Source organism: Ostrea edulis, chromosome 4 (genome assembly GCF_947568905.1).
Source record: "Ostrea edulis chromosome 4, xbOstEdul1.1, whole genome shotgun sequence".
Lineage (NCBI taxonomy): Eukaryota > Metazoa > Mollusca > Bivalvia > Ostreida > Ostreidae > Ostrea > Ostrea edulis.
Window position 1 is genome coordinate 39,045,369 of NC_079167.1, and position 27,062 is coordinate 39,072,430.

General features: G+C 37.6%; 2 protein-coding genes and 1 long non-coding RNA gene across 3 annotated transcripts; 2 read left to right on the plus strand and 1 right to left on the minus strand.

The window, feature by feature from the left end:
• Nucleotides 1-4,265: 4,265 nt before the first annotated feature.
• Nucleotides 4,266-6,008, plus strand: LOC130054115 (uncharacterized). Its single transcript, XR_008802392.1, has 2 exons — nt 4,266-4,926; nt 5,321-6,008. It is a non-coding gene; the product is annotated as an uncharacterized LOC130054115 (long non-coding RNA).
• A 2,810-nt stretch (nt 6,009-8,818) lies between these two features.
• LOC125669550 (uncharacterized protein F21D5.5-like) lies at nt 8,819-15,209 on the plus strand. The gene is made up of 8 exons (XM_048904136.2): nt 8,819-9,909; nt 11,532-11,713; nt 12,155-12,244; nt 12,351-12,471; nt 12,696-12,823; nt 13,009-13,140; nt 13,229-13,331; nt 13,973-15,209. Exons 1-8 carry the CDS (start codon nt 9,663-9,665, stop codon nt 14,224-14,226), a joined length of 1,257 nt encoding a protein of 418 aa, XP_048760093.1. The 5' UTR covers nt 8,819-9,662; the 3' UTR covers nt 14,227-15,209.
• A 4,324-nt stretch (nt 15,210-19,533) lies between these two features.
• LOC125669561 (transmembrane protein 53-like) lies at nt 19,534-27,042 on the minus strand. Its single transcript, XM_048904151.2, has 2 exons — nt 26,823-27,042; nt 19,534-23,545 (listed from the first exon to the last, which is right to left on the minus strand). The coding sequence occupies exons 1-2, from the start codon at nt 27,008-27,010 to the stop codon at nt 22,852-22,854; spliced, it is 882 nt and encodes a 293-aa protein (XP_048760108.2). The 5' UTR covers nt 27,011-27,042; the 3' UTR covers nt 19,534-22,851.
• Nucleotides 27,043-27,062: the final 20 nt, after the last annotated feature.

Here is a 27,062-nt window from a genome sequence, read left to right on the forward strand (position 1 = left end):
TGAGGATCGATCTATCCGACCTACAGATGCATTTATTTTCATTAAAAGTCAACATATGTAGCATAAATCTTTTTGTGAAAACAATACATGTATGTCTAATTTTTTTTGCGAGATGGAGATGGCGGGAAGAGCAGATCTATTCATAGTGAATTATTTTTTATCTGAGTTATCTCCCCTTGGTTGATTGATGGTATTGTTTAACGTCCCTCTTCAGAAAGTTTCACTCGTACGTCACCGTTGCCGGTGAAGGGCTGCAAAATTTAGGCCTATGCTCGGCGCCTACGGCCTTTGAGCAGGGAAACGTCTTTATTGTGCCACACCTGCACAGTGCCTTGGTTTTTGCGGTCTCATCAGAAGGACTGCTAATTATAGTTTCCGGCTGTTAATTATATTCACAGTTTGGGTGCATTTACTCTACACAAATTAATTTTAGCTTTGAACTGATTTAGGCATTCTTTCCATTTGTTTCTCCAACGGGTTATATTTTTACATTCCAACATAAATTCATCATGTTCAACTTAATCTTAATTCTCTTGATTAAAATATAGATTTTTCAAATACCACACAGTGCAGAGCTCTGCAGAGAGGGGTGTACGGTATTTGAGAGATCTGTACTTTTTTTATTTATGATAATTTTATTCACAAATAGTGAAAGAGATTGTACTTCAATCATATTGAATTCGTCTCATTTTGAAGGCATTGAGAAACTATATAGAATGTTTGCAGTCTTCTAAGATACGGAAAGGTGGGTGGTGGGTGTCGCAATTCTTGATTTTGTGTCAAGGTCATTTCAAGGTCACACTCCATACCAAAAATTATGTGCGGCAAATATAAATGCTATACTTGTGATTCAGTACGAATTTTGTTTTAATATGCAGCATAATAACTACATATAAACATTGACATACTCAATAAAAGATGAATGATAGACCGAATATCCTCTGAAAATAATTTCATATTTTTGCACGTTGATCGTTATTTCGGTCGTGTTTCTACTACTGAAAGTAGTGTGTGTGTGGAAGGGGTGTGTGTGTGTTCTTTACAGTTTTTCCCATTGGGTAATTGAAAGCTCGGCAAGGCGATAGATTGTATTGTTGTTTTCCGCCACACTTAACAATTTTTCAGTTATCTGGTGGCGCCCAGTTTTTATTGGTGGAAGAGAGAACCCAGTTACAATGTACCTGGGAAGAGACTACCGACCTTCCGCGAGTAAACTGGGAAACTTTCTCACTTACCGGCGCGAGCGGGGTTCGAACCCGCGCCGACAGAGGTGAGAGAAAGAAGCACATTTAATGTTGAACCTGTTATGTCTTTAGGATATCATCAATGAGTTTACATCAGCTTCCAATGAGAGCCCAATAGTGCTATGGTTTGCCATGTCAAGAAGTTTGAAATTATGCGATACAAAACTTTGCATTTTCACTAAATTTTAACATAATTTTTCCCTCAAAGAACACAATTGTTGATTTTGTTCACACGTATATAAATCCCGAATTATAACAACAGTGAACAGCATATCATCATGGGACGGACGTCTGTGAAATTTCCACCCGGTAAACGAGAGAGATAGAGGGGGGTGGGGGGGGGAGAGATGGTACATATATTATTTTGCAAATTCCTGTTCTCCTAAGAGAAGTGGACAGGCATCCATCCGGTTACGCCTGTCCACTTCTCTAAAGAAAATAGCAAACTCCCAACACACTGAATAAGGAGCCATTGTATATACTGTTTGTCGATAAATGATGCATAGCATGGTCATTCTAGTGGGTAAATACAAGGGACTGTTCAAATATTGTACATGAGTGCAGGGAGATTAACCCCAAAAATACGACAATGACGAAATATTGTTCAAAGCGTTATCTAACAGCGTGTCAATGTACGGTCAATATACGCGAACTGGTAATCTTGTCTGTAGTAGTAGGTCTGTACCATATACCACCCCCTAGTTGTTGTTTTTTATTAGGGGTCGGTATGGCATAGACTCCAACAATTATCATTACAGACAAAATTACCGGCAAGAGCAGACTGTGGTGGATGCACACTGGGGTTTTAGAGAATAGGGTTTTGGGGGTGTTCTTTCACACCTTTTTGTCAGTCTAATTAAAATTAGCTGTTATATCCGCTCCTATACTTATGCGCTTCATAAAACCTCATGTAGCGAATACTTATTATTAAATTGACACATAGTCCGTTTGTTTTGGATGAGCACTGAATGTAAGATATATATACGCGTTCTTCTGGTTAATTCATTGTTGTATATAACTGCAGTTCAGATTGCAAACAAATATCAAGTTCTTGCTACTTATCGTTTGGAAGGATAAATTCCCCCAATAGACATTGATATTTGAACAATTCCTTCTGGTACAAGTAAAAGTCTAAATTTGTGAAAAATATTTCCGTTGGGACCCTGGGCAATCTAATCAAAATTATATAAGAAATGAATTTCATTTAGTTTTGAACATACACGGGGTGTGAACCGTGGCAACTTACGCCGGCAAACTTCACGCGCTTCGTGAAAATATGCAGGTGTGACGCACTGCAGTTCACACTCTCGTGTATTAATACACTAGATACGTTCATTTATGTCGGAATTCCCACCCATTAAAACAGACGGACTATACGGTTATATATGAAGATTCAAACGTGCATCGTTCACAACTGCAACACCCTCGTGAGGAATGTATAGAGATTTACGAACACCCTCGTGAGGAATGTATAGAGATTTACGAACACCCTCGTGAGGAATGTATAGAGATTTACGAACACCCTCGTGAGGAATGTATAGAGATTTACGAACACCCTCGTGAGGAATGTATAGAGATTTACGAACACCCTCGTGAGGAATGTATAGAGATTTACGAACACCCTCGTGAGGAATGTATAGAGATTTACGAACTTTTGGGAAAAGGTTATATATTTTGGTCGGCAATTTGTAAAAGAACATTTGGATTGATTATCAAGACATTTACGCGAAAAATTAGCATGATTTAAATAGTTGAAGAAAAGTGTCGTCGAATAAAAACTTGTTAACGGTTTTCGTCCCTGTAACCGTGCGTGTTGGTCTATATAAGGTGTATTGATCCAAAGTCAATGTCATTATACAACATTTATAATTTGTTTCTTAAAAGCCAGTGAAAGAGAGAAGGTAATAAAGCACGCTAACAACGAAAAGTAGAGAAAGTATAATGCGAAGCTTTGTCGAAACAAGAGATGAAAGGCAATATAATAAAGTCCAAATTATATCGCTCAGTTTTTCGTCTGAAGAAATTCGATCAATTTCATAAGTTGTTTATTATTGTTTACAACAGTCTGTAGAATCTGTCAAATAACGTTCCTTTCAATTGATCAATACCGATTCTCACGGACATTTGTAAGTATCACGCTTAATGGCTCTGTTCCTCTGCGTGGTTCGGTCAGTCTCTGTGAAATAGAACGCGACCTTGACAGTCCAGGATAAACTTCTAGAGTCAACGAACTTTTACCAAAACAACTCGGCCTGCTATCGGCTTATTGTCGAGGTTAACGACTTCTTCCAATGATATCTATTTGTAATAGACAAACATAATACTTATGATATATTATTAAACATTTACACTTCGTGTGGAGTTCCCAATATTTTGAAATCTATGAGTTGCCTCCTATCCTGTACTTGTCGGAAAGTAAAGTAGCAACCAGTCATTAGGCAGAAGGCTATTTGATTGTATGATACATTCATGATACCTTTGCTGAAATATTCTTTATTTTCACATATTTATGAAAAATAGTACATAGTTAGCAGTCGATCTTGTCTCAATACAGACATCTAATGACACCCCCACCCCTTTTGCACATATGCATCATGCAGGATTACAGATTGACCTGAACGTCAGGACATGAAGTTATGTTGATAGTCATTTCAAATTATTAATGTTATGCTTTTTATTCCAGTTCTATGATCATGAATAACTGTATCCTGTTCAAACATCCTATCACCGCCACCTCACTCGTTTGTGTGCCGGTGGAAATATATGGGAGGTTCTAAAACGAAGCGCCAGAGGGTGCAAGGGGTCAATTTCAACATCCCCTTCTATGCGGGCGTGTCTCTTGGGATTAATTACTCCCCTGTTGCTAATACCCCCATGCAGTCATGCATTGTAATGTGTGTTATGCGCCTCAGTTGATGTCTCCTTTGTCTTTCAAATCTGCAAATGGCCGTAAATGAGAAAAATATGTTTACATTATTACATTATACGGTTTTGGTTTGTTGTTGGGGTTTTTTTGAGAGGGGGGTGTTCTTTTCTATTTAGTTTTTTGTTTGTTTATTTATATATTTGTGTAGAAAAATAAGAGACAGCGCGGCGATTTTCAGGTAGTTAAAAGTGAACGCGTTAGCAATTTTTGAAAGAAAAAAAAAACAAATTAATTACATAAAATACGTCATCAAGGGGAAGTTAATTTAGTTCCTGTTATCTGAATTTAAATCACAAGGAAGGCGGTTCCCCTTGTTGACATAAAAATCATCTTGTGTTTTAGATTTCATACGATGTTGTGGTGAACATGGGATATTGTACGAGTTTTGAGGATGGAATACAATGTAGTCAGCTTCAAGGATATAATTTTTAATTTTTGTATAATGTGACATGCTAACAAGGCTATGTTATATGTGTTGAGCCCCTTATCCCCTGACGCCTTCATTGTCAGCATTTTACACCAAAGATTACGGAGCTACATAATTCTGGCCAACGGAGAAGAGATAGACGTATATATATGTATATAATTGTATATAAAACAGTGCTCAGGATGAACCACGAATTGTTTGCTCTGAAAGTTTCCCAAATGGCCTTTCTTCAACAGGCACTTAAATTCGAGTCATTTTCCAAGGGATGGGAGTCGAGGTGGATGGACAGCCGGAGAATATTGTCTGAAAATTCTTGACTATTAAAAAAAGTAAGGGGTACAGTAGTTTTGCCAAAACACGAAAACATTCGAAATCCATTCGGGATCGGGGTAGGGGTGTGGGGTCAATCCATCAGTACATGGAATGATTTCAGTTCATCGGTTCAAGCTGACATTTTCTACCACCAATCACGACAACTATTAATTAGCAACCAGCCAATCAATCAAACGGCATGTAAAAAAAAAACAACAACAAACGAATTATGCATGTAAAAATAATGGAAAAGATACGCTGTCAAAATGGGGGATGGTCCACCCTCCCCCACCCCCCCGTTGCTATTAAAATGATTTCTACCGCTTTAATGTTAGTGATATTTGATTAATAATATGATATTTTGTATCTTCAATCAATAACATTCCGTGGTCATTTTACACCCTTGTTAAGTTTCAGAAACACACACGGTGGGGTACGAGGTTACATCTTTCCTGGGTCCTACCCGGTGTTTTGAAATATCCAGTGGCATTTTCCATATGTACACCTAAACGAGCAGATAATTACAAGGGAAGTTGACACGGCATGACAAATCGACCGTACATGATCCGATTCTCAGCCTCATTGGAAGTAAATTGGAAAAAATTACATGCCTGGTTCTCGGCATGAATCGCCCTGTGCCCTTGGCTTTGTCAACACGGCCATCGGTGCCTGTGTTCCGGTAAATGCTCACCCCCGAGATCGACTTTATGATTAGATAGATAAGATGGAGGTACATTCCTCTCTTCGTACAAAGACTGGAGGTGAATGGTGGTTGCATATTTTTATAAAAAATTACATCACAGCACGGCATAAGAGACAGTGAGATCACGCCATTCTATCGCGACCATCAGCTTCCCTCAGATCGGTGTCATCTTGGAACAAAACAAAGTATTTTTGCGGTAGGTAGTTACACGACGTTTGAAAAACAGAAATGGCACCCATGCATACAGGTGTAATGGTGTCAAAGATCGTCTCCCTCCGGTATCAGATCTCGTCATATCTGTCTTGAACATCACATCCACTTCCGCTTCGTTAAACCGTCGTTCACAATCTTTTGTTTTTGTGAACATAGTTGCAAATTGATGAATTTAGTTTTTTTGTCTTCGTGAGTGACATATATAATATAGCGTTTATTACGAGAGAGAGAGAGAGAGAGAGAGAGAGAGAGAGAGAGAGAGAGAGAGAGAGAGAGAGAGTGTAACAGAGAGAGAGAGAGAGAAAGAGAGAGAGAGAGAGGATTATAATGGTTTCTTTAAAATAAATTCTCATTTCCTGTCCATTTAAATTCATGATTTTCGGAGGAAGTTATTGACGTCAATGGTATTTCTGAAGGACAATTGACACAAACCTTTGACAAGAAAACGGAAGCATAGCCGGGTTGAGTTTTTGCTTAATTTGGTTGTAATAAGTAAATGTTAGTATAAAATTCCCCCAAAAATAAACTTGTATATTTTCTCTGATATTCTAAAGTTGAAATACATTACCCGTCTCAATATGATTATATACAAATTTTCCTTGTTTAGGGCTTTTAAGAAATCAAGACAGAGTTACATATATATGTCTGATCAAGGGAATAAATTAATTCCACACGATAATTATTAATTGTATAATAAAAACGTAAAGTTAGTTTTCATTTTGTAAAAAAGTTTGTAGCAAGTGTCGTTAAGATGCCGGTAACGACTTCGTTCTTCTGGTAACTCTAAAAGTATCACGGAAAGTGAAGAAGCTTAAGCTCCCTTTATAGTAGATTTGAAACCCGGTTATATGTTTGATATTTTCTACTGACCACTCGTCTCTGATAAAGCCGAGAAATAGTTCTTATTGATATAAAGTCCGCGTTTCCTCGTGATCAACTGTCGCGCATTGAAGATGAAGGGTATTTGTAGAGAATATGATACATTCATAGAAAAGTACACCCATACAAAGTTCTTGTAAAAATTGTTCAGTAAACACTCCTCGTCCCCGACAGGGAAAATCACAATAATATATTAAGGTAGTACTCTACATCGTCATAATGGCTGACTTCCTTTAAAAACATGGATGAAAAAATCAATATCAGTAATATTTGACTTTTCCTTTTCCATGATTTAAATACCTAGCCGAGTAGCTCAGTAAGTTAGAATACCGACTGTTGAACTGTGGGTCGAAGGTTCGAGTACAGCAGGGGCTTTAATTTTTTTCCAGATGACCTTCTACTAAAAATGCATTTTTTGACAAAATAAAGTAAATTTGAAAATTGTCAACTTCAAAATATTGTTGTAAATATCCTCCACTTTTGATCTACATCAAATTTCTCTGGTGTAGCATACCTCCTTAAGCCATTATTGTCGTAAATTACATCATGTGTGCGTCGCTTTAGTAGAGTCACAGACACCATTTGATTATATACAGGCATGTGGCAAGGGTGGGGTGGGGTGAAAAACCACCCTACCCAAACTTGCCATTGACCAGAAAGCTAATCTGATTGAAAGTGAGGACCCCCCCCCCCCCCCCCCCCCCCCCCGTTGGTTTACATGAATTTGTTCTCACTTTGTTGGGTATACGGTGTTAAATCCAGTGAAAACGCTTAACTAACTGGAAAAATAGATACAATGGACAAAGAATCCACAAATTTTCAGGAGATATCAGTCTTATTTGTAATGTTTGTATAGACATAGAGCACAAATAATCACGAACACATGTAGATATCTTTATCAGAACGACTTTGAAGGTGATTTTATAAAAGATTCATATTTCATTTTCCGCAATCCGAAAGACGAGCCAACCCCCCCCCCCCTTGTGCTTCAGAGAGATGGAGAGAGAGAGAGAGAGAGAGAGAGAGAGAGAGAGAGAGAGAGAGGTGACAGTGGACAGTTTTCGTCGAACATGACACTTTAATAAATCCAAATTTTAGTAGCAGTCAAATTTAAATGAAAGAAGTATAGCTCATCATTACAGAACATCTAATCAATGTGTTTTATTTAAATATTCAAAATTCTTTTCTATAAGCATACAATAGGTCAGAACCCCATCATGTGTATCTAACTACAAATATCGTGGGTTTTCATTTTGTTCCTCTGGTTCATTCTCCCTTGCTCAAAAACAACCATATCAAAAGCTCTGAACATATTCAAACTAAAAAAATTTCAATTTCACTAAACCCTAATATCAAAATAATTATTCATATATTTGACCAAACCATTACTAGTATTATTCATATTGCCAGACTGATTGACAGGCACTGTCCCTTAAATTAATTGGTGCCCCCCCCCCTCAATCAGGCCAACAAGCGGACTCTCAACCATTTTTATTCATATAGTACATTATTGTTTTCATTTACATATAATTATTCTAACCTACCTGCTTTAGACATGAAACACTCGGAACATTTGCATCCATTTGCATGCTGGTACTAAACTCTTAAACTGATATTGATTATAACTTTAGATGTACAGTATATTCACCTAACATTACCAAATGTTTCTGAAACTGTTCTTAGACGTGTAAAGCAGTTTGGTTTTTCTTATGATAATTTGAAATTTTGTCTTCACCATTATATTCGTGAATCTATACCGGCGCGGTCCATCCTAATCATTGTTATTTAACTCCAATAATTATGTAAACCAGCCACCCCCGAGGTCGATCGATCCTCATGTGATGTCATAGGTTTTTGCAAAACCTTTATTTAATTAAATTTTGCACATGACAGTAATAAATCTCCTGGAGGAATTTTGTTCACTGAATAAAATAAAAAATTTGGTAGACTTTTGATACTGAAAAAGTTTTTATTTTCCATAGATAATCAATTATTTACAATTTTAAAAATGCTGGAATTTCCTCTACTGCATGTCTATGACACAATGATTTCCCCAATATCCACAATTAATTTTGATATATCTATGAATTAGCAGTTTTCTTGAACTGTTGACACTTAAAAGTAGTAATTTCAACAAGTTTCAATCAATTTTCATTATTTTGTTTAACGAAAATGTGCGATTTTTTATGTTGATATATACTTCTGTTTATGTATGTCTAACATCTTTAAAAAGGTGGCAACATACGCATTTTCGTTGGTTATTGATTAAATTAAACTATATTGAGTGGAAATTTATACAGTTTTTCCACTTTCAACCATTAATTGGTGTAGAAAACACACAACTCGTTGAATATAAATCATATCAAACCACAAACCATGGGAGATTCTTTTTATTACATGTTAATACCCCCCTCCCCGGTTATTCAGGAAATTTTGCTTCCTGACATTTTGCAAACTAAATACGTTTGTGACATCAAAATCAGCGTAGGAAAACATAGTATATAAGAAATGAAATTCATGGGTGATATCCACTGGGTAAAGGAGTAAACATGTGATAAATAAACATATCTATACACCAATAATTAAGAAAATGAACAAATTACAAAAAATCATCAATAATTAAAAAACAACGCGCAAAGTTTGGAATTTAACATAGCACTTGCAGCTAAGCCGCTATGACAAAAATCATAATTCCTGTCGATGGACTTAAAAACGCAGATCTGCAATCCATGAATGCCTCCGGGTTGATTTGCGTCTCAGCGACCTCTAGTGGATTCTCAGTCTACACAGAATCCCCAGTCTACAGTCTGTATGTGAACAGGTAGAGGAAGAAAGATAACTCTATCGATATTTTCACCTGACAGCAAGTCATTACAAGAATGAAATGTCTAAATATAGTATCTACACCTTATAACCATTGACTATAAAAGAAGAACACCGACCACAGACTGACAATTCATGATGAGCAGACGGACAGGGATGAAGCGAAAAGCTGCAGAGGCTGCTGCAACCAAAGCCAAGAGGGCCCGAGGAGAGACCGACCTAAGTGACGGGCTGAAATGGTCCCAGCACGGAGAGGTGATGAAAGGGGTGTGTCCTCTCCTGGCCCTCACTTCACCAACCCTACCTGGTTGTGAAAAAGTAGTGGGGTTTGACATCGATTTCACTGTCATCAAAACTGCAAGCGGGAGAAGATTTGCACAAGGTAGGTGTGCGGCGAGGTTGTTCCACATTCCAAGTTGACCTGACCCATAGACACTGATAGACTGATAGATGGCAGGGCAGGGGACAGCTTTTTAAACAAATAAACATTTGGGTAGAATACGATTATGACGGAATTTCCTTTTTATATCAATACTTGTATTTCATATTGGTGTACAGGGTTGGAAATTACCTTATGTCCGTAAGTCCGAGACTAGTAAAAATTATGTCTTACTTAGTAAACTCTCTATGGCACTAGTCTGTATATATACTAGTGAAAATCAGGATATCAATCTTGAATTAGGTTAAGATTTTAAGAAAAAATAATCTAAATGCAACCAGAGAGACAAATACCATCAATCTGAGGGATATGTTTTATTAAAACGATTAAGTGAAAACCTGAAATAAAATGAATAATTAGAAATACGTTTAAATATGACAATGAATATCACAATTACATATAGTTAACGTTATCATGAATAATTACCAAACACCGGTACATATATTTCCTCAATAACAAATATGAAAACTCAATGCTAAGTAGCTTTTTATGTCTGTTCCCTTCAAGGGTAGCGCCGAGAGTGCGGGACCTGGGCTACTAAAAGCGAGAAAGTGAGTGAGTATTAGAAACCGGTTAAACAAGTATAGGGAAGTCCAGTGGTCAGTTATAAACACACACACATGGTCTGTCACACTTGAGCGCAGAAATAAAAACACATTTACATTTATGCAATAATGAGAAATAAATGATCGATTAATGATAATTTATTTACAGAGGTTACATAAATCTCTAATAGATGTTTGGTATGATAAAATACTATTGAATAAAATGAAGTTATAGGATCATTTTATATGATATTGGACGGACTAGTGAAATGCTTTGCGGACTAGTATCCGTACGGGCTAGTGCTTAAAAAAGTTAATTTCGAACCCTGGTGTAGTTAATAAATTATGACCCTAAATTACATGTAATCTATATGTTATATGTTATAGTTTATTCACCAATCAAGGGCCCTCTGGGGGCATGTACATGTTAACAAACAATTAATTATAACAATGAAAATATTAAATAACAATCATTCAGAAGTACTACCAGTAATACTGACAGAGTTCACACTTCTGCACTGCACATATCTATAATTATACATGTATATGAAATACTGATTACAGACAAGATTTAAATTAACAACATGATAAGTAAAATAACCCAACTGCTTCACACATCAGTTTCTGGGACAGCAGATAATGATAGTGTTGTGTGAATACATATATGTGCTGGTGCACAAAACATGCTCTGAGCAGGTGCCCCTTTCTCGTTTTGATTTTCTCCCATTTGGGCTAACGTGAGTAACTTGCACCACCCACACACCACCACAGTACCATGCGATGGGATTTAGTCACTGTGCACAATCAAGAACCTAGCTGTCTGCCCTTCTTATAAATCTACCTTTCATATGGGACCATATCTTAGCTACAGACTTTTTGCTGGACCATAGAATCCAGATAGCCCATAAGGATCTACATACACATAATCTTATACAGATTTTATGAATTGACCTTTTATCATAACTGGGGCTTTATTATTTTATTCTTATTGCAATAATGTGTCTGTTGACTGTCATGTAGGGTCCAGTGATTGGGAATGGTGGGACGACTGTGTCCCCCAGAAGCTGAAGGACCTACACTCCCAGGGCTACAGGGTAGTCTTCTTCACAAATCAGGCTGGCATTGAGAAGCTCAAAACCAAACCAGAAGACATTATGAAGAAGGTGGAAGACATGATAGCAGAACTGGGCATACCAGTACTGGTGAGAGACCGTGAAAATCGGTTGCATGCATTCAAACAAGCGCATAGCAGATCTAGGGACAACTTCGACAAGAGTATAGCGTGTCTGGGATGTTTTGACTAATGCTTGTTAGCTAACCACAGATCTGTAGCTCTTAGTGAACATATTGGGACAGACTAATTCCGTGGTCTGTCCCAATGTTTTCCCAGAGAGCTATACAAATATGCAGCTAGGCATCAGTAAGAATATCACAACCAAGGGGAATCTGTCCAAGATTAATTACAAGGGTGTTCACTGTAACCATGTTTAATGAAATTGTAGCTGATTTTTGTTGTTGTTGTTCTGATTAAAAGGTGAATGAAAACCCAAGCATAGAAGTGCTTGTTTTGTACTGATATTTAAGATTACTATTCCTTTTTAGTGTTTTGTATTGATAGTTAAGATTGCTATTCCGTTTTTCAGTGTTTTGTATGTACTGGGAGCAACCATTACAGGAAACCCAGTACAGAAATGTGGAACTTCTTTGTAGAAAATGCAAATGGAGGAGTGAAAGTAAGTGTAAATCTCCATAAATTTAAAATAATGCATAAGATATGAGGATATGGGTTTGAATTCTAACGCTTCTTTTCAATAAAATGTAAGAATTTCCCCCACACAGGTAGACTTGAAGAAGAGTAAGTATGTAGGGGATGCTGCTGGGAGGGCGAAGAATTGGGCACCTGATAAACCCAAGGACTTCTCCTGTAGTGACCGGATGTTTGCAGCTAATATCGGTATAGGTAGGTCAAGGTGTTTATGGAATGGATTCAAATGTACATTTGTTCCCTGGCAGACTCATGGTTTTAAATGTACTCTGAATTTTGATTTTTCATAAAAACAATTTCCAAATCAGTCAGTATTCTTCTCCTACATAAATTTTCCCAAATTTTGTCACGTAAGCTATGTTCTAATCATATATTATTTTCTCTAAATTTTGTCTCTCTAGCTTTTTGAATTTTCATAGATTTTGCCACTCCAGAGGAGTTCTTCTTGGGCGAGAAGCCAGCTCCATTTCAGTGGGGCTCCCCTGACCCCAACCAATATTTTCAAAGTAATAAACCTTTACCAGGTGGCAAGGACTACATGTCCAAGGTAAAGGCGCTTCCTTATTGAAGAGGTACAACATTTATCAATATTTAGCTCAGCTGATTAATGCACACATTTTAAGGATAGACAGGACACTGCTCACTTGATTAAGATATATTATGTCAGACACTCCATATATCATAGCAGGTGCTGCCTTTAATTTCTTTACTAAAATATTTCATCTTTTGCAGACTTTAGAATTAGTAATGATGGTTGGTTGTCCAGCTTCAGGGAAAAGCACATTTAGGAAGAGATACCTTGAGCCACATGGATATGTTGCAATAAACAGGGATACCATGGGAACAATGGATAAGTGCTTGAAGGTCAGAAACTGTTCAAAAGTCTATAAGATGTATATAGTCATTTTTGTGTAGCAAAACGTATGAAATGAGCGCTTTTTTATACATGCAGGCTTGTAAGGAGGCTCTCTCCAAAGGAAAAAGTGTGGTCATTGACAACACTAATCCGACACCAGATGCCAGAAAACCCTTCATCCAAGTAGCAGAGAAGCAAGGTAGATTTGAAAGGAATATTGTGGAATCATCATTGTTTGTGGGGGATTGATGTTCATAGATCACTCTTACCCACGAATTTATGTGTCCTCAAACATTTTTTAGTAGAGTTATCTCTCCTAGTGACATTGTATCGCTTTCGCACGAAATTACGTCTCCACGAACCACCAAAACTTTGCTTACCCATGAACATTGACCCCCACGAATTAAAATGATTCCACAGTATTTGGTATATGGGGACTGTTTTTTTAAGAGGTTTAATTTTGTGAATTTAGTTGATAGAGGTGGGCTAGTAATGTTATGGTTGTATTAATTTAATGTCTTTAACATCTACCTTAAAGATCCCAGGTGCTTGGGTCCTAGCATACGAATACACATCTAACATACGTAAAAACGTTGGTTATTTACATATGAAGTTAGATGTGTATTCATGTCAAAACTCGAGCACCTGTGTTAAAGATATAAAATGGCTCATTTGGCAATCTTTGTTTTCACAATTTGGAGCCTATTACCAAATTGAACACCCTGTCCAAATGGAAAAGTGCCATAGGGTATAAGAGACATAGTGCCTCTGTCTCAGTTTGTCTTTAATGATTTGTGTTTGCATGGAAGTGGAGATAACCATTACTGGATTTGTCTTTAGGGGTTCCATGTCGGTGTTTTGTGATTAACACTCCTCTGGAACTGGCCAAACATTTGAACTATGTACGACAAAATCAAACCAATGGAGATGTCCGGAGAATTCCAGAGGTGGGCTACAACGTGTACAAAAAGAACTTCAGTGCACCAACGAAGGAGGAGGGATTCTGCAATATAATACAGATAGACTTCATTCCAAAGTTTGACTCCAAGAGAGATGAAGCTTTGTTTAAGCAGTGGACTAGTGCGGAGCGCTGATGGGAGTGTGTCATTTGAAATCCAGTGTTAAATGTCGTTTTATTTTTTACACCACTGAGTGGCATTTGTGTCACGTTTTCATCCTTAAATCATTCCCCCATATTTGTTACCAGAACCATTATATGTGTAGTGTGACTTTGTATTTTTAAAGGAGTAAGTGCATGTCTATAAATCTATTTGTATTACGGGGAATGAAAATAGTGGAGGCATAGCGTAATTTGTATAGTCCGCAAAGACATAGTAAAACAACATAGTAATTCAGCAAATTCGATTATGCTTCCATTCTTTTTATACCCAATTCTCTTCTAATACAATTTTTTAAAAGACATTTATTCCTTATAATTAAACTTTGTTATTTAGCTTGTTTTTGTTTGAAATACATGTAGGTATTTGTGTTCAGTTTGAAAGAAAGGACACTTAGGTGTCTATTGAAACATTGCTAAATTGTTAATGTAAAAATACATTGTAAAAATTATTATGTATTGTACTCGATATTATATAACTTACACAAAGACCAAACTTTTGTTTACATTGTCACTGTAGAAATCTACATTGATTGTAATCATTCAAGCCCACCTGCTTTCCACAGCAGTGCATTTATGTATTTGTTCAGTATCCAGCTCGCTTTACATGTAATATTTAAATTCAATATTCTGTTGAAGATTAAATGTGAAAGACTTTGGATCATGAAACCTGTTAAGGGTATATCATTTCAGTACAATACCAACGTCATGAAAATCCAATGCATTACAGTGACATTGTAGTGTAATCCATTTTCTAATGTTACACTCACATTTAATAAATACTCAGCATATGTAAACTTCATACTGTACATATTCCTGTTTACAAAGTGAGAATTTTATAGTATTTATTGTATTAAAGTACATAGACTTTTATATATTTATTATTGGTTTAATTTTAACTTTATTTTCATATGAAGTTTACCTTTGACTGTATAAATGGAATAAAAGAAAAAAAACTAATTTCTGTTTGCTTTCGTTCATCAATTAAAATTCCTTTGATCCCTCACATCTCGCTACACAAGGCCTGTCACATCTCACTACACAAGGCCCATTACATCTCACTAAACAAGGCCTGTTACATCTCGCTACACAAAGCCTGCTACATCTCACTACACAAGGCCCATTACATCTCGCTACACAAGGTCTGTCACATCTCACTACACGAGGCCCATTACACAAGACCCATTACACCTCACTATGAAACGCCTGTCACATCTCACTACACAAGGCCTGTCACATCTCGCTACACAAGACCTGTTGCCTCTCACTACACGAGGCCTGTTACCTCTCACTACACAAGGCCCATTACATCTCACTACACAAGGCCTGTCACATCTCACTACACAAGGCGTGTCACATCTCGCTACACAAAGCCTGTTACATCTCACTTCACAAGGCCTGTTGCACTCACTACACAAGGCCTGTTACATCTCACTATACAAGGCCCATTACATCTCACTACACAAAGCCCATTATATCTCACTACACAAGTCCTGTCACATCTCACTACACAAGTCCCACTACATCTCGCTACACAAGGCCCATTACATCTCACTACACAAGGCCATTACATCTCACTACACAAGGCCCATTACATCTCGCTACATAAGGCCTGTTACATTTCGCTACACAAGGCCTGTTACATCTAACTACACAAGGCCCATTACATCTCACTACACAAGGCCCATTACACCTCACTATGAAACGCCTGTCACATCTCACTACACAAGGCCCATTACATCTCACTACACAAGGTCTGTCACATCTCACTACACAAATCCTGTTACATCTCACTACACAATGCCCATTACATCTTACTACACAAGGCCCATTACATTTCACTACACAAGACCTGTCACATCTCACTACACAAGGCCCATTACATCTCGCTACATAAGGCCCATTACACCTCACTACACAAGGCCTGTTACATCTCACTACACAAGGCCCATCACATCTCACTACACAAGGCCCATTACATCTCACTACACAAGGCCTGTCACATCTCACTACACAAGGCCTGTCACATCTCACTACACAAGGCCTGTTACATCTCACTGAACAAGCTCTGTCACATCTTACTACACAAGGCCCATTACATCTCACTACATAAGGCCCATTACATTTTACTACATAAGACCTGTCACATCTCGTTATACAATGCCTGTTACATTTCACTACACAAGGCCTGTTACATCTCGCTACACAAGGCCCATTACATCTTGCTAGACAAGGCCTGTTACCTCTCACTACACAAGGCCCATTACATCTCACTACACAAGGCCTGTCACATCCTGCTAAACAAGGCCCATTACATCTCACTACACAAGGCCCATTATATCTCACTAAACAAGTCCCACTATATCTCGCTACACAAGGCCCATTACATCTCACTACACAAGGCCCATTATATCTTGCTACATACGGTCTGTCACATCTTACTACACAAGACCCATTATATCTCACTACACAAGATCTGTTACATCTCTCTACACAAGGCCTGTTACCTCTCACTACACAAAGTCCATTAAATCTCACTACACAAGGCCTGTTACATTTCGCTACACAAGGCCTGTCACATCTCGCTACACAAGACCTGTCACATCTCACTACAGGCCTGTCAGATCTCACAACACAAGGCCCGTTACATCTCACTACACAAGGCTGTCACATCTCACTACACAAGGCCTGTTACATCTCGCTACACAAGGTCCATTACATCTCACTATACAAGGTCTGTCCATCTCACTACACAAGGCCTATTACATCTCACTACACAAGGTCTGTCACATCTCACTATAGGCCTGTAACATCTCACTACACAAGGCCCATTACATCTCACTACACAAGGGCTGTCACATTTCACTACACAAGGCCTGTTACATCTCGCTACATAAAGCCTATTACATCTCGCTAGACAAGGCCTGTTACCTCTCACTACACAAGGCCTGTTACGTCCTGCTACACAAGGCCCATTACATCTCACTACACAAGGCCCATTATATCTCACTAAACAAGTCCTGTCACATCTCACTACACAAGTCCCACTATATCTCGCTACACAAGGCCCATTACATCTCACTACACAAGGCCCATTACATATTGCTACATAAGGCCTGTCACATCTTACTACACAAGACCCATTATATCTCACTACACAAGGCCTGACACATTTCGCTACACATGGCCTGTTACAGCTCGCTACACAAGGCCCATTACATCTCACTACACAAGGTTCATTACACCTCACTATGAAATGCCTGTCTCATCTCTCTACACAAGGCCAGTCACATCTCACTACACAAGGCCAATCACATCTCACTACACAAGATCTGTTACATCTATCTACACAAGGCCCGTTACCTCTCACTACACAAGGCCCATTAAATCTCACTACACAAGGCCCATTACACCTCACTACACAAGGCCAGTCACATCTCACTACACAAGGCCAGTCACATCTCACTACACAAGACCTGTTAAATCTCACTACACAAGGTCTGTTACATCTCACTACACAAGGCCTTATACATCTCACTACACAAGGCCCATTACATCTCACTACACAAGCCCTGTTACATCTAGCTACACAATGCCCATTACACCTCACTACACAATGCCCATTACACCTCACTACACAAGGTCAGTCACATCTCACTACACAAGACCTGTTAAATCTCACTACACAAGGTCTGTTACATCTCACTACACAAGGCCTTATACATCTCACTACACAAGGCCCATTACATCTCACTACACAAGCCCTGTTACATCTCGCTACACAATGCCCATTACACCTCACTACACAATGCCCATTACACCTCACTACACAAGCCCAGTCACATCTCACTACACAAGGCCAGTCACATCTCACTACACAAGACCTGTTAAATCTCACTACACAAGGTCTGTTACATCTCACTACACAAAACCCATTACATCTCACTACACAAGGCCTGTTACATTTCGCTACACAAGGCCTGTCACATCTCGCTACACAAGACCTGTCACATCTCACTACAGGCCTGTCAGATCTCACAACACAAGGCCCATTACATCTCACTAGACAAGGCTATCACATCTCACTACACAAGGCCTGTTACATCTCACTACACAAGGCCCATTACATCTCACTATACAAGGTCTGTCCATCTCACTACACAAGGCCTATTACATCTCACTACACAAGGTCTGTCACATCTCACTACACAAGGCCCATTACATCTCACTACACAAGCCCTGTCACATCTCACTACACAAGGCCCATTACATCTCACTATGCAAGGCCCATTACATTTCACTACACAAGGCCCAGTACATTTTGCTACATAAGGCCCATCACATCTCCCTACACAAGGCCCATTACATCTCACTACATCACAGGGGCTAAGTCTGTTTTGGGCCAGAACTCTGCAATACCAAAAATATAGAAAGGTCTCTATTCATGGTATCAGAGTTTGGGCCCAAATTGGGCTTAGTCCCTGTGCACTACACAAGGCCTATCACATCTCGCTACACAAGGCCCATTACATCTCACTACATGCCTGTCACATCTCGCTACAAAAGAACCATTACATCTCATTATATAAGGCCTGTCACATCTCGCTACACAAGGACTATTACATCTCATTATACAAGGCCTGTCACATCTCACTACACAAGACTCATTGCATCTCATTACACAAGGCCCATCACATTACTGCACAAGGCCTGTTGCATCTTACTACACAAGGCCCATTACATCTCGCTTCACAGGGCATGTTACATCTCGTTACACAAGATCTCAATACAGAAGGCCCATCCCATTCACTACACAAGAACCTTTGCATCTCACTACACAAGGCCTGTTACAGTTCACTTCAAAAGACCCATTACATCTCGCTTCACAAGGCCTATTACATCTCACTACACAAGGCCTATTACATCTCACTTCACAAGGCCTCTTACATTTCATTTCACAAGGCCTGTTACATCTCACTTCACAAAGCCTGTTACATCTCCCTTCACAGGGCCTATTACATCTCACTACACAAAGCCCGTTACATCTCCCTTCACAAGGCCTATTACATCTCACTACACAAAGCCCGTTACATCTCCCTTCACAAGGCACATTACATCTCGCTCCACAAGACCTGTTGCATCTCACTACACTGGGCTCTTTGCAAGGAGTTAGGTGTAACGACTGCAAGTGGATCTAATATTCAATCTTCATTTGATTGTTCAGTTCATCAAATGGGAAATGCTAATTTCATGGGATACAGAGAGATAGATCAGACATTACAGATTAATTGTTGTATTTCTTTAATTCACCATAATAAGTATAACAAACAACAAGCAATGTTTTCATGTAACACACAAAGTCAGAAAATCCTGGCTGGAGTGAACTCTGGAATTGTACAGTTAAACTTAAAAAATACTGGAATTGTACAGTTAAACTTGAAAATACATGTACCTCTTTTGTCTATATCATTGTCTTTTTCATTATGAAATAAAAATTAACAAACTTTTGTTTTACATCATGACTGGACGTTATAACTGTTTCCATGATAACCACGCTTAACTGTGAAAAACTACTAGCGTTACCATTGTGTTGTTTGGAGATTCTTTGCTTTTTTAATATCCACGCTGTACATACGGTGTTGTGCATCACTGTTGCTTTCAAATAGATTTATATTGTCAACCAACCTTTGTTTGTGAATTGCTGAAGGATAGTGTTTGCGTCAAGTTATATACATGTATTTGTGAGTAAGCCTACGTATGTTTTTTTATGCATTAACAGAATGACTGGTTTGTGACAACAAGTTATTCACACACACAAAAGTGTTCGAGAATTTTTTTCACATGCACATAAAAGTTGGTTTACAGTATCTAACAGATAAGAAATGTCTACTCTCCTAGAAAACAATAAAGAACAAAAGCCAAAATGAACTAGTGGACAATAGCAAAATGAACAGGACTTGCAAAGACATTGGTATTTAGAAAAACTATTCCAAGTGTACCATGGGCATTACAAATCACAAATTTGCAATAAAGAATCACATATGACACCCTTAGAAATGACAATTTGATAGTTTACTTAGATTCTTGTATGTGTATTTTATCAAATACATATATATTTATGGATTGAATTAAATCATTTCCCACTTTTCTGTAATCTAAATTAGACCAATGATCAAAATACGTCAAGATTCAAAAAGCAGGCAGTAGAAGTCATCTGCCATATGCATATGAAAGAAATTTCAACACAATACCATGAAAGCAACAATATTTTTGTCTTCATTTTAAAAGATAAACATTCGGAAAATGTATATAATTATTGGTAGCACCTTTCAAGTTTCAATGTTAATTATTTTTAAGGTGACTAGGAGTAAATGCTTTATTTATACTGTGACATTCAAAATATAATAAATATATCTATAAAAATAACATTATGCTTGCAAAACCACTTTAAAAGCAATTTCGTGTGATAAGTGATGCATGAAAATAATGGTTCTGTGAAAATACTTTGTTCATGTACTAGATGGATACCACACGATTCAAAAACATTAAATAAACCCTTACAAAACCGTGAGATACAAAACATTACTGCATTCTACACAATATGACGATTCTACCTCCTTTTCAAGACAGCACTGAATATAACTTAAAAAGTATTTACAATGAAATCGTTGAAATGCAAAACATATTCAATGAAAGTACACTTTCCACCTAACAAATTCTGTGAATGTAACTTTTGTATGATCATAAATGCATAGTCATAATGAGGCCTGTGGAGTACACTGCTCACCTGGGTCACCCTACTCTTAGCCTAGATTACCAATTATGGCCCACCAATAACCCAAGACACTGGATAACTATATGTATTCATTACCCATCTCAAGATGCTTACATACTAATGATTGAATAACTGTTCTTATTTTGTTGCTGCAAGACATAACCCCTAATGTGACCCCACTGCAACTCAAAGCATCAACAGCTCCAGTAAAATCAACTCTGCTCTTAGTGATGATACTTACATACTTGTTTTGAAAAAAAAATTATTTGAAGCCATTTCAAAGAATTTTCCTTCCATATAATCTGAAATGTAAAACTTTGAACCCCTATTGTTGACCAATGCTGACCTCAAAGACCATGTCGAATTTGTTACAAAACCCACAAAATATTCAATGCCGAAGGAAGTCTGTATTTCTCTAGTCTTCATCTCAATATTAAGATTTTTACAGACAATTTCTGATTTTCTATTGTTGTCCCATCACGACTCGAGGGGCTATGATTAGGAGACTACTGTATGCATGCTGTTGTAATGTATCTAAATTTCAGCATAATTGGTGCATATGCAGTGTTTGACATAATTCTGACGGTGGCGGATCCAGAAATTTCTGGGTGAGTGAAGCAGAGGCTGGAGGTCTGAAGGATGTTTTGAAGTCCTCAGTAGGTCCATGGCAAAACCCTGGTGAGGGCCAAGGAAGATACTAAAGTTCTCACAATACAAGACCTATATATTTTAGTGTCTTTGGACACAGAACATATTTCTATAATAATGGATAATATCTGAGAGAATAATATTTAATATGATTCCTCTGCTCCATGAAAAAGTGCTTCAGACATGTATAACAACAGGTTCCTAAAGAGCACATTAAAGCACAATTTTACATCAAAGTGCAACCATATCATATAAGCTCTCCTGACTCATTAAAATATTAATTCATTAAATCCCACCAAAGTAAGTACCTATATATACAGTATCACACATATAATATTTTATCATTTCGGACCCAAAAGGTCTGGAGAAAAATTTCAAAAGAATGCACCCTATGGCCTATTTTATAATAATAATCTCCTCTTTACTGAAAGATACTTTGTTCCAAGTTTGGTTGAAATTGACCTAGTGGTTTTAAAGCTTGTATGAGGTTAGCTGCAATAATGTAGCCCTATCCGATTTCTTTCATTCTAACTCCCCCAAAAAAAAAATCGGAGAGGGCTACATTATTGCAGCTCGTATGAGGTCAAAAATGAACAATGACAGACGCAGAATAAATTTTGATTAGAAAAGCTCATTTGTGCCTAAGGCTCTAAATTTACACAGAATGAAAACAAAACACACAATACTTGGAAAATAAAAAAGAACAAACTGTAACACACTATAAGCAACCTTACTCTACCATTCAATCAACATCTCAACATCAATCTTGAGCAGCCATATAACAATCATGAAAATTCAACTTTAAACTACAACATCAATAAAATTTCTTTTTTATATAAATATATTGAAACAAATGCTACAACTGTTTAAAGTTTCTCATCAAATAACATTAATTACATTTCAAAAATCTCTATACCAGTCTTACCCTGGAATCATCTGATTTCACGGGGGCTCAAGTATTGTGGATTTAGTGGGTATCCATATCCCAAGAATTCAAATCACAAAGAAATGCAAAACTTCCAAGATGTTTCAATGTAAAAAAAAACAAACAAACAAAAAAAAAAAACCATATCCATGAAATTACATCCCAATGAAACTGTAAATCATTGACAATCCATAAAAACTGGCCACCCCAAATTTAAATGATTCCACAGTAAATCTTGTAAACTTGACCTGCTCTCACTTTTCATTTTCTATGTTCTCAGCATCTTTAACATTCTGCAGACACTTGTCTAGGAATGCATTGCATTGTACTGTGTAACTTTCTGGGTGATCCTTAAAATGAGCCACATGATCACTGTCCTCAAACATTAGGGTATCAACCGACACTCCAAAATGGTCTCGCCTGTACTCAGCAATTTCTGTGATATCTGAAGGAGGAATGATTTTGTCTGCGGCAGAATAAATGAAGAGCTGGGGCCATCGAGTTGTGTCCTCTTTCATGTCGCTGTAGATATTATTTGGATTTGGTGACTTATTGCCACTAAAAAGCAGCGTGATGTCTAGATACACGCGGAGGAACATCAAGTAAAAGGCCATTCCTATATAATATATGTAACATGCAAGACCTCTTTGTCCAGATGCTAAAGCGAATGCCCAAGCAGCTTTCATGACCCTTCTTTTACCCGGGGCACTGTCTACAATGGTGCCCTTAACCTGCAGATTCCTGTACTTGTTACCTGGTGAGGTCAGGATTTTTGTGATTTCTGTGTACATGAAACTTCCATTGTTGCTGAAGATGTGAAAGAAGATTGGATTGGCTTCTAGATTGAAGTCCTTGATCAGATCTAGGACCTTGCTGGCAAGGGTGGTCATCCTTACAGGATTCATGTAGGACACATCAGTTGGTGGAATGTATTGAATGGTGATGCATCTTCAAAAACAAAAAAAACATTGTAATGAGCAAAAAGTTAATTACTACCTGCATTTACACTATCCCTATGAAATATTTTGTATAATTATCCTTCTTCAGAAAGCTCTATTTTCTATTAACTGTTTGCACTGTCATTGAAATTTTAACAGGATGGAAAATATGATGCATGCCCTGGCACCTGAATGCAGGTCACTCTGTCCAATGCCAAGGGAGGGGGTGGGGGGTTACATGTACAATCCAGGTCTTATGAACCAGTGCTAATTGTATGATAAAATAAAATAACTTCAAAGTCTGACAGAATAACTTTAAAACCATATGAATCCCAATATTTGCAAGAAAGGTTTGCATGTTGGATGTGCATGCATAGGGTTTTCCCTTTACAGCTCTTCTTGAATGCTGTACAGGTCAAATTTGGCAAATTAATACCTGTGCTCCCTCACATAGTTTAACAAGTAAACTTTTAATCAGTGTTGTGGTTTGCAGTCAATTAAAATTTGGAATACGTAGGTGCCTAATGTTTTGTCCTAGCAGCACAACTTTATGCGCCTTTAATTTGACGAGTTCCATTGACGGAAATAATGAGTGATGCTTTTAAGACTTAAGGCAAATGAAATATCAAAGTATGTTTTCTAATCTGAGTAATCTCATTATTTGTATGATGATAAATAAAATATTGTTCAAACTAAATATCAAAGCCTAGACTAAACAGTTTTTGTAGTTAAAGGTCAATGTCATGGTCACAATGTCAAAAGCAGTAAAAATGCAGAAACGTTTTGTTCAAAGGTATAGTGTACAGATGTGAAATATGAAAGTTGTACTCCTTATAGATCAATGGATATAACCAATGATTACATTTTTGAAAATTCTATCAACTTAATCCGAACTTTAAGTCAATCTTTATCCAGAGTTGATGCCTTGAACAAATCTAAATCTATCTGACCAGTAGTTCATCATCAGAAGTCAGCCATTATGACGATGTAGAGTACTACCTTAAGTTAAGTAACAAATTACACTTTTGTTTTGTATGCTTTTCAAATTCCATCCTCTTTATCTGGTGCTTAGCATGCGAACCCTTGGCTAAAGGATACATTGGGCCAAATTACTGGTAGAAATGGTTTTTATTTCAAGATATAATCAACATTCCAAAGGTTTACACACACTGCACAATATCTCATTAGCTATGATGAGCTATAAAAAGTTTGTAAATTTAAGATGTCAAAGGACTTGAAATTTTAAATGGACACATAATTTAATAGTCGGGGAATTTAGCATTTTGAAATTTGAGGAAAGCAGAAGTGGAATGTCCAGAAGATTATCAAAATGTTATTCATTTCAATGTGTATGTTCAACTTACATGTATCTCTCAGACTGATTAAAAGATAACCAACCTTGAGCAGAGAAAGAGATATCTCGGGATATTTTTTGTCCTGTTATATATCTAGATACTAATGCCAATATTCTTTGCTTCGCCCTCAACACGATCACGCCATAAGACATGTAATTACTAGATATTATTTTGTACTGTTTAGAACCAGTCTTCACGAAAAACTTTGTGAAGCATAGGCCCTTCGGGCCTCCCAGTATAATAATTTTGCAAGCCCGAACAATATTTTAATGGCCCAAAATGTTTTTTCTAATTTGACCACTTGTCATTTGCAAGGTACAAGCATACTGTAGGAAAATACATATCCAGATGACCATAGTTAAAGAACAACTGACATTATTATATCTTATTTTATTTTGACATCAGAAGCTCATGTTCTACTGTGTTTTGTTTACACCACGTACAAAACATTGTTTTCTCCCGAATTAAATCTCAGCAAAGGCCCACCCTCGGTCCAATGGGGCTTAACTTTTCGATCTCTTTTTCTCCTTGTACTACTGGTTTTTTTAAAAATTATTTGGATCTGATGGTTATGATTGCGAAATACGCATGTGAGGTTTGGAATTTCACTGACGAGCCCCCTCCCTACACAGGTTGAATATTATTTTACGTCCCTCTTGAAAATATTTCACTCATATGGAGATGTCACCACTGCCGGTGAAGGGCTACATAATTTAGGCCTATGCTCGGCGCTTATGGCCATCGAGCAGGAAGGGATCTTTATCTTGCCACACCTGCTGTGACACGGGACCTCGGTTTTTGCCGTCTCCTCCGAAGGACCGCCCCTATTAGTCGCCTCTTACAACAAGCAAAGAGGTACTGAGGACCTATTCTAACCCGAAACCCCACAGGAATCCCAACACGGACATTGGAAGTTAATGTAAATATATAGTATGTGCATGTATTTTTTATATATGCGCATACTATATATTTACATTAACTTCCAGTGCCTGTGCCTCCCTATACTTCATAAAAGGCAGGATGGTTGATCATTTTTCGATGTGAAATTTCATTGCTACCTGTAAGTCATGACAAAGTCTGAGTCAATCTCACACTATATTTGTAATATATACAAAACATATAACAAAACATTTACAGGCCCTCCGGACTCCTGGGTTAAATATTTTTAGAAGCCCGATCAAGATTTTACTGGCCTTGGGCATCGGGCCACCGGTTAACGTCGAAGACTGTAGAACCATTTCAATAATCATGTGTCATGATCATATCTGCCTCCAACATTTATTTAACATTATACTGTTGTGTAGCCTCCAACATTTATCTAACATTATACTGTTGTGTACAAAATCACTGAAATAGCCTCATACTTCAATGTTCCATTTTTACAATCACATACATGTACTTTTAAAACGACTCCATTCTCTTTAGTTCAGAGAAGTGGACAGGCATAGTCCAGCTGCTTTATAGACATTGAAAGTAAACATGCAATTCATCATACTATGTAGATAGATGGTACGACAAGGTTTTGACAAATTCTATGCAAACTGGTATAGTCTATACATATTATACACCTATTTACTGGTTATGAGGAAAATAGCAAGTTTATTGTCCCCCAAGACAGCAACTATTTCCCCGAGGTGCATCCCAGTTTCGAGACTACTTCCCTAGGGCAGATAGTTCAGAAACTATTTCACGGCTAGCGTTATCCAGGAGAAATAGCAAGTTTATTCACCTAAACTTTTATATAGCAAAAACATTCTGAAGTACAACATGATATATACCAGTTTGCATATATATAGGTGGATGGTACCATGTAAAGATTCACAGGTGAATTTCACTGAGCAATGCAAATTCTAAAAACTATAGCAATCAAAAGTGAACAGTAGACCAAATGCACTAGACCTTAGAGACCTCCTGTAGAAGTCTAGTCTATACCTTTTCTCATAAATCTTGCAATATTTTGCAAGGTGCTTGGGTTTGCATCCAGCCCATCCAATGAGAATTATGACCGGTTCTATCGATTCCCCTTCTATGACGTAATCATCGAGTATCTCATCGCCGTCATCTATCCCCGTGCTTGGGGACGGAAAAGTAATATCGTATTCAATGTCGTCGTCCTCCATGTCTCTTCCGTTCGGCTGAATGATTCATGGGTATGTAAGGTCATCATTGATT

Bases quoted from the DNA above. Each gene is read 5' to 3' on its own strand.
- LOC125669550 (XM_048904136.2), top strand. From the start codon at position 9,663: ATGATGAGCAGACGGACAGGGATGAAGCGAAAAGCTGCAGAGGCTGCT. The intron at 12,245-12,350 runs GTAAGTGTAAAT...TCCCCCACACAG, and splicing joins ATGCAAATGGAGGAGTGAAA to GTAGACTTGAAGAAGAGTAA. The intron at 12,472-12,695 runs GTAGGTCAAGGT...GAATTTTCATAG, and splicing joins TGCAGCTAATATCGGTATAG to ATTTTGCCACTCCAGAGGAG.
- LOC125669561 (XM_048904151.2), bottom strand. From the start codon at position 27,010: ATGGAGGACGACGACATTGAATACGATATTACTTTTCCGTCCCCAAGC. The intron at 23,546-26,822 runs GTATAGACTAGA...TTGTTTTTGAAG, and splicing joins TGCAAGATTTATGAGAAAAG to ATGCATCACCATTCAATACA.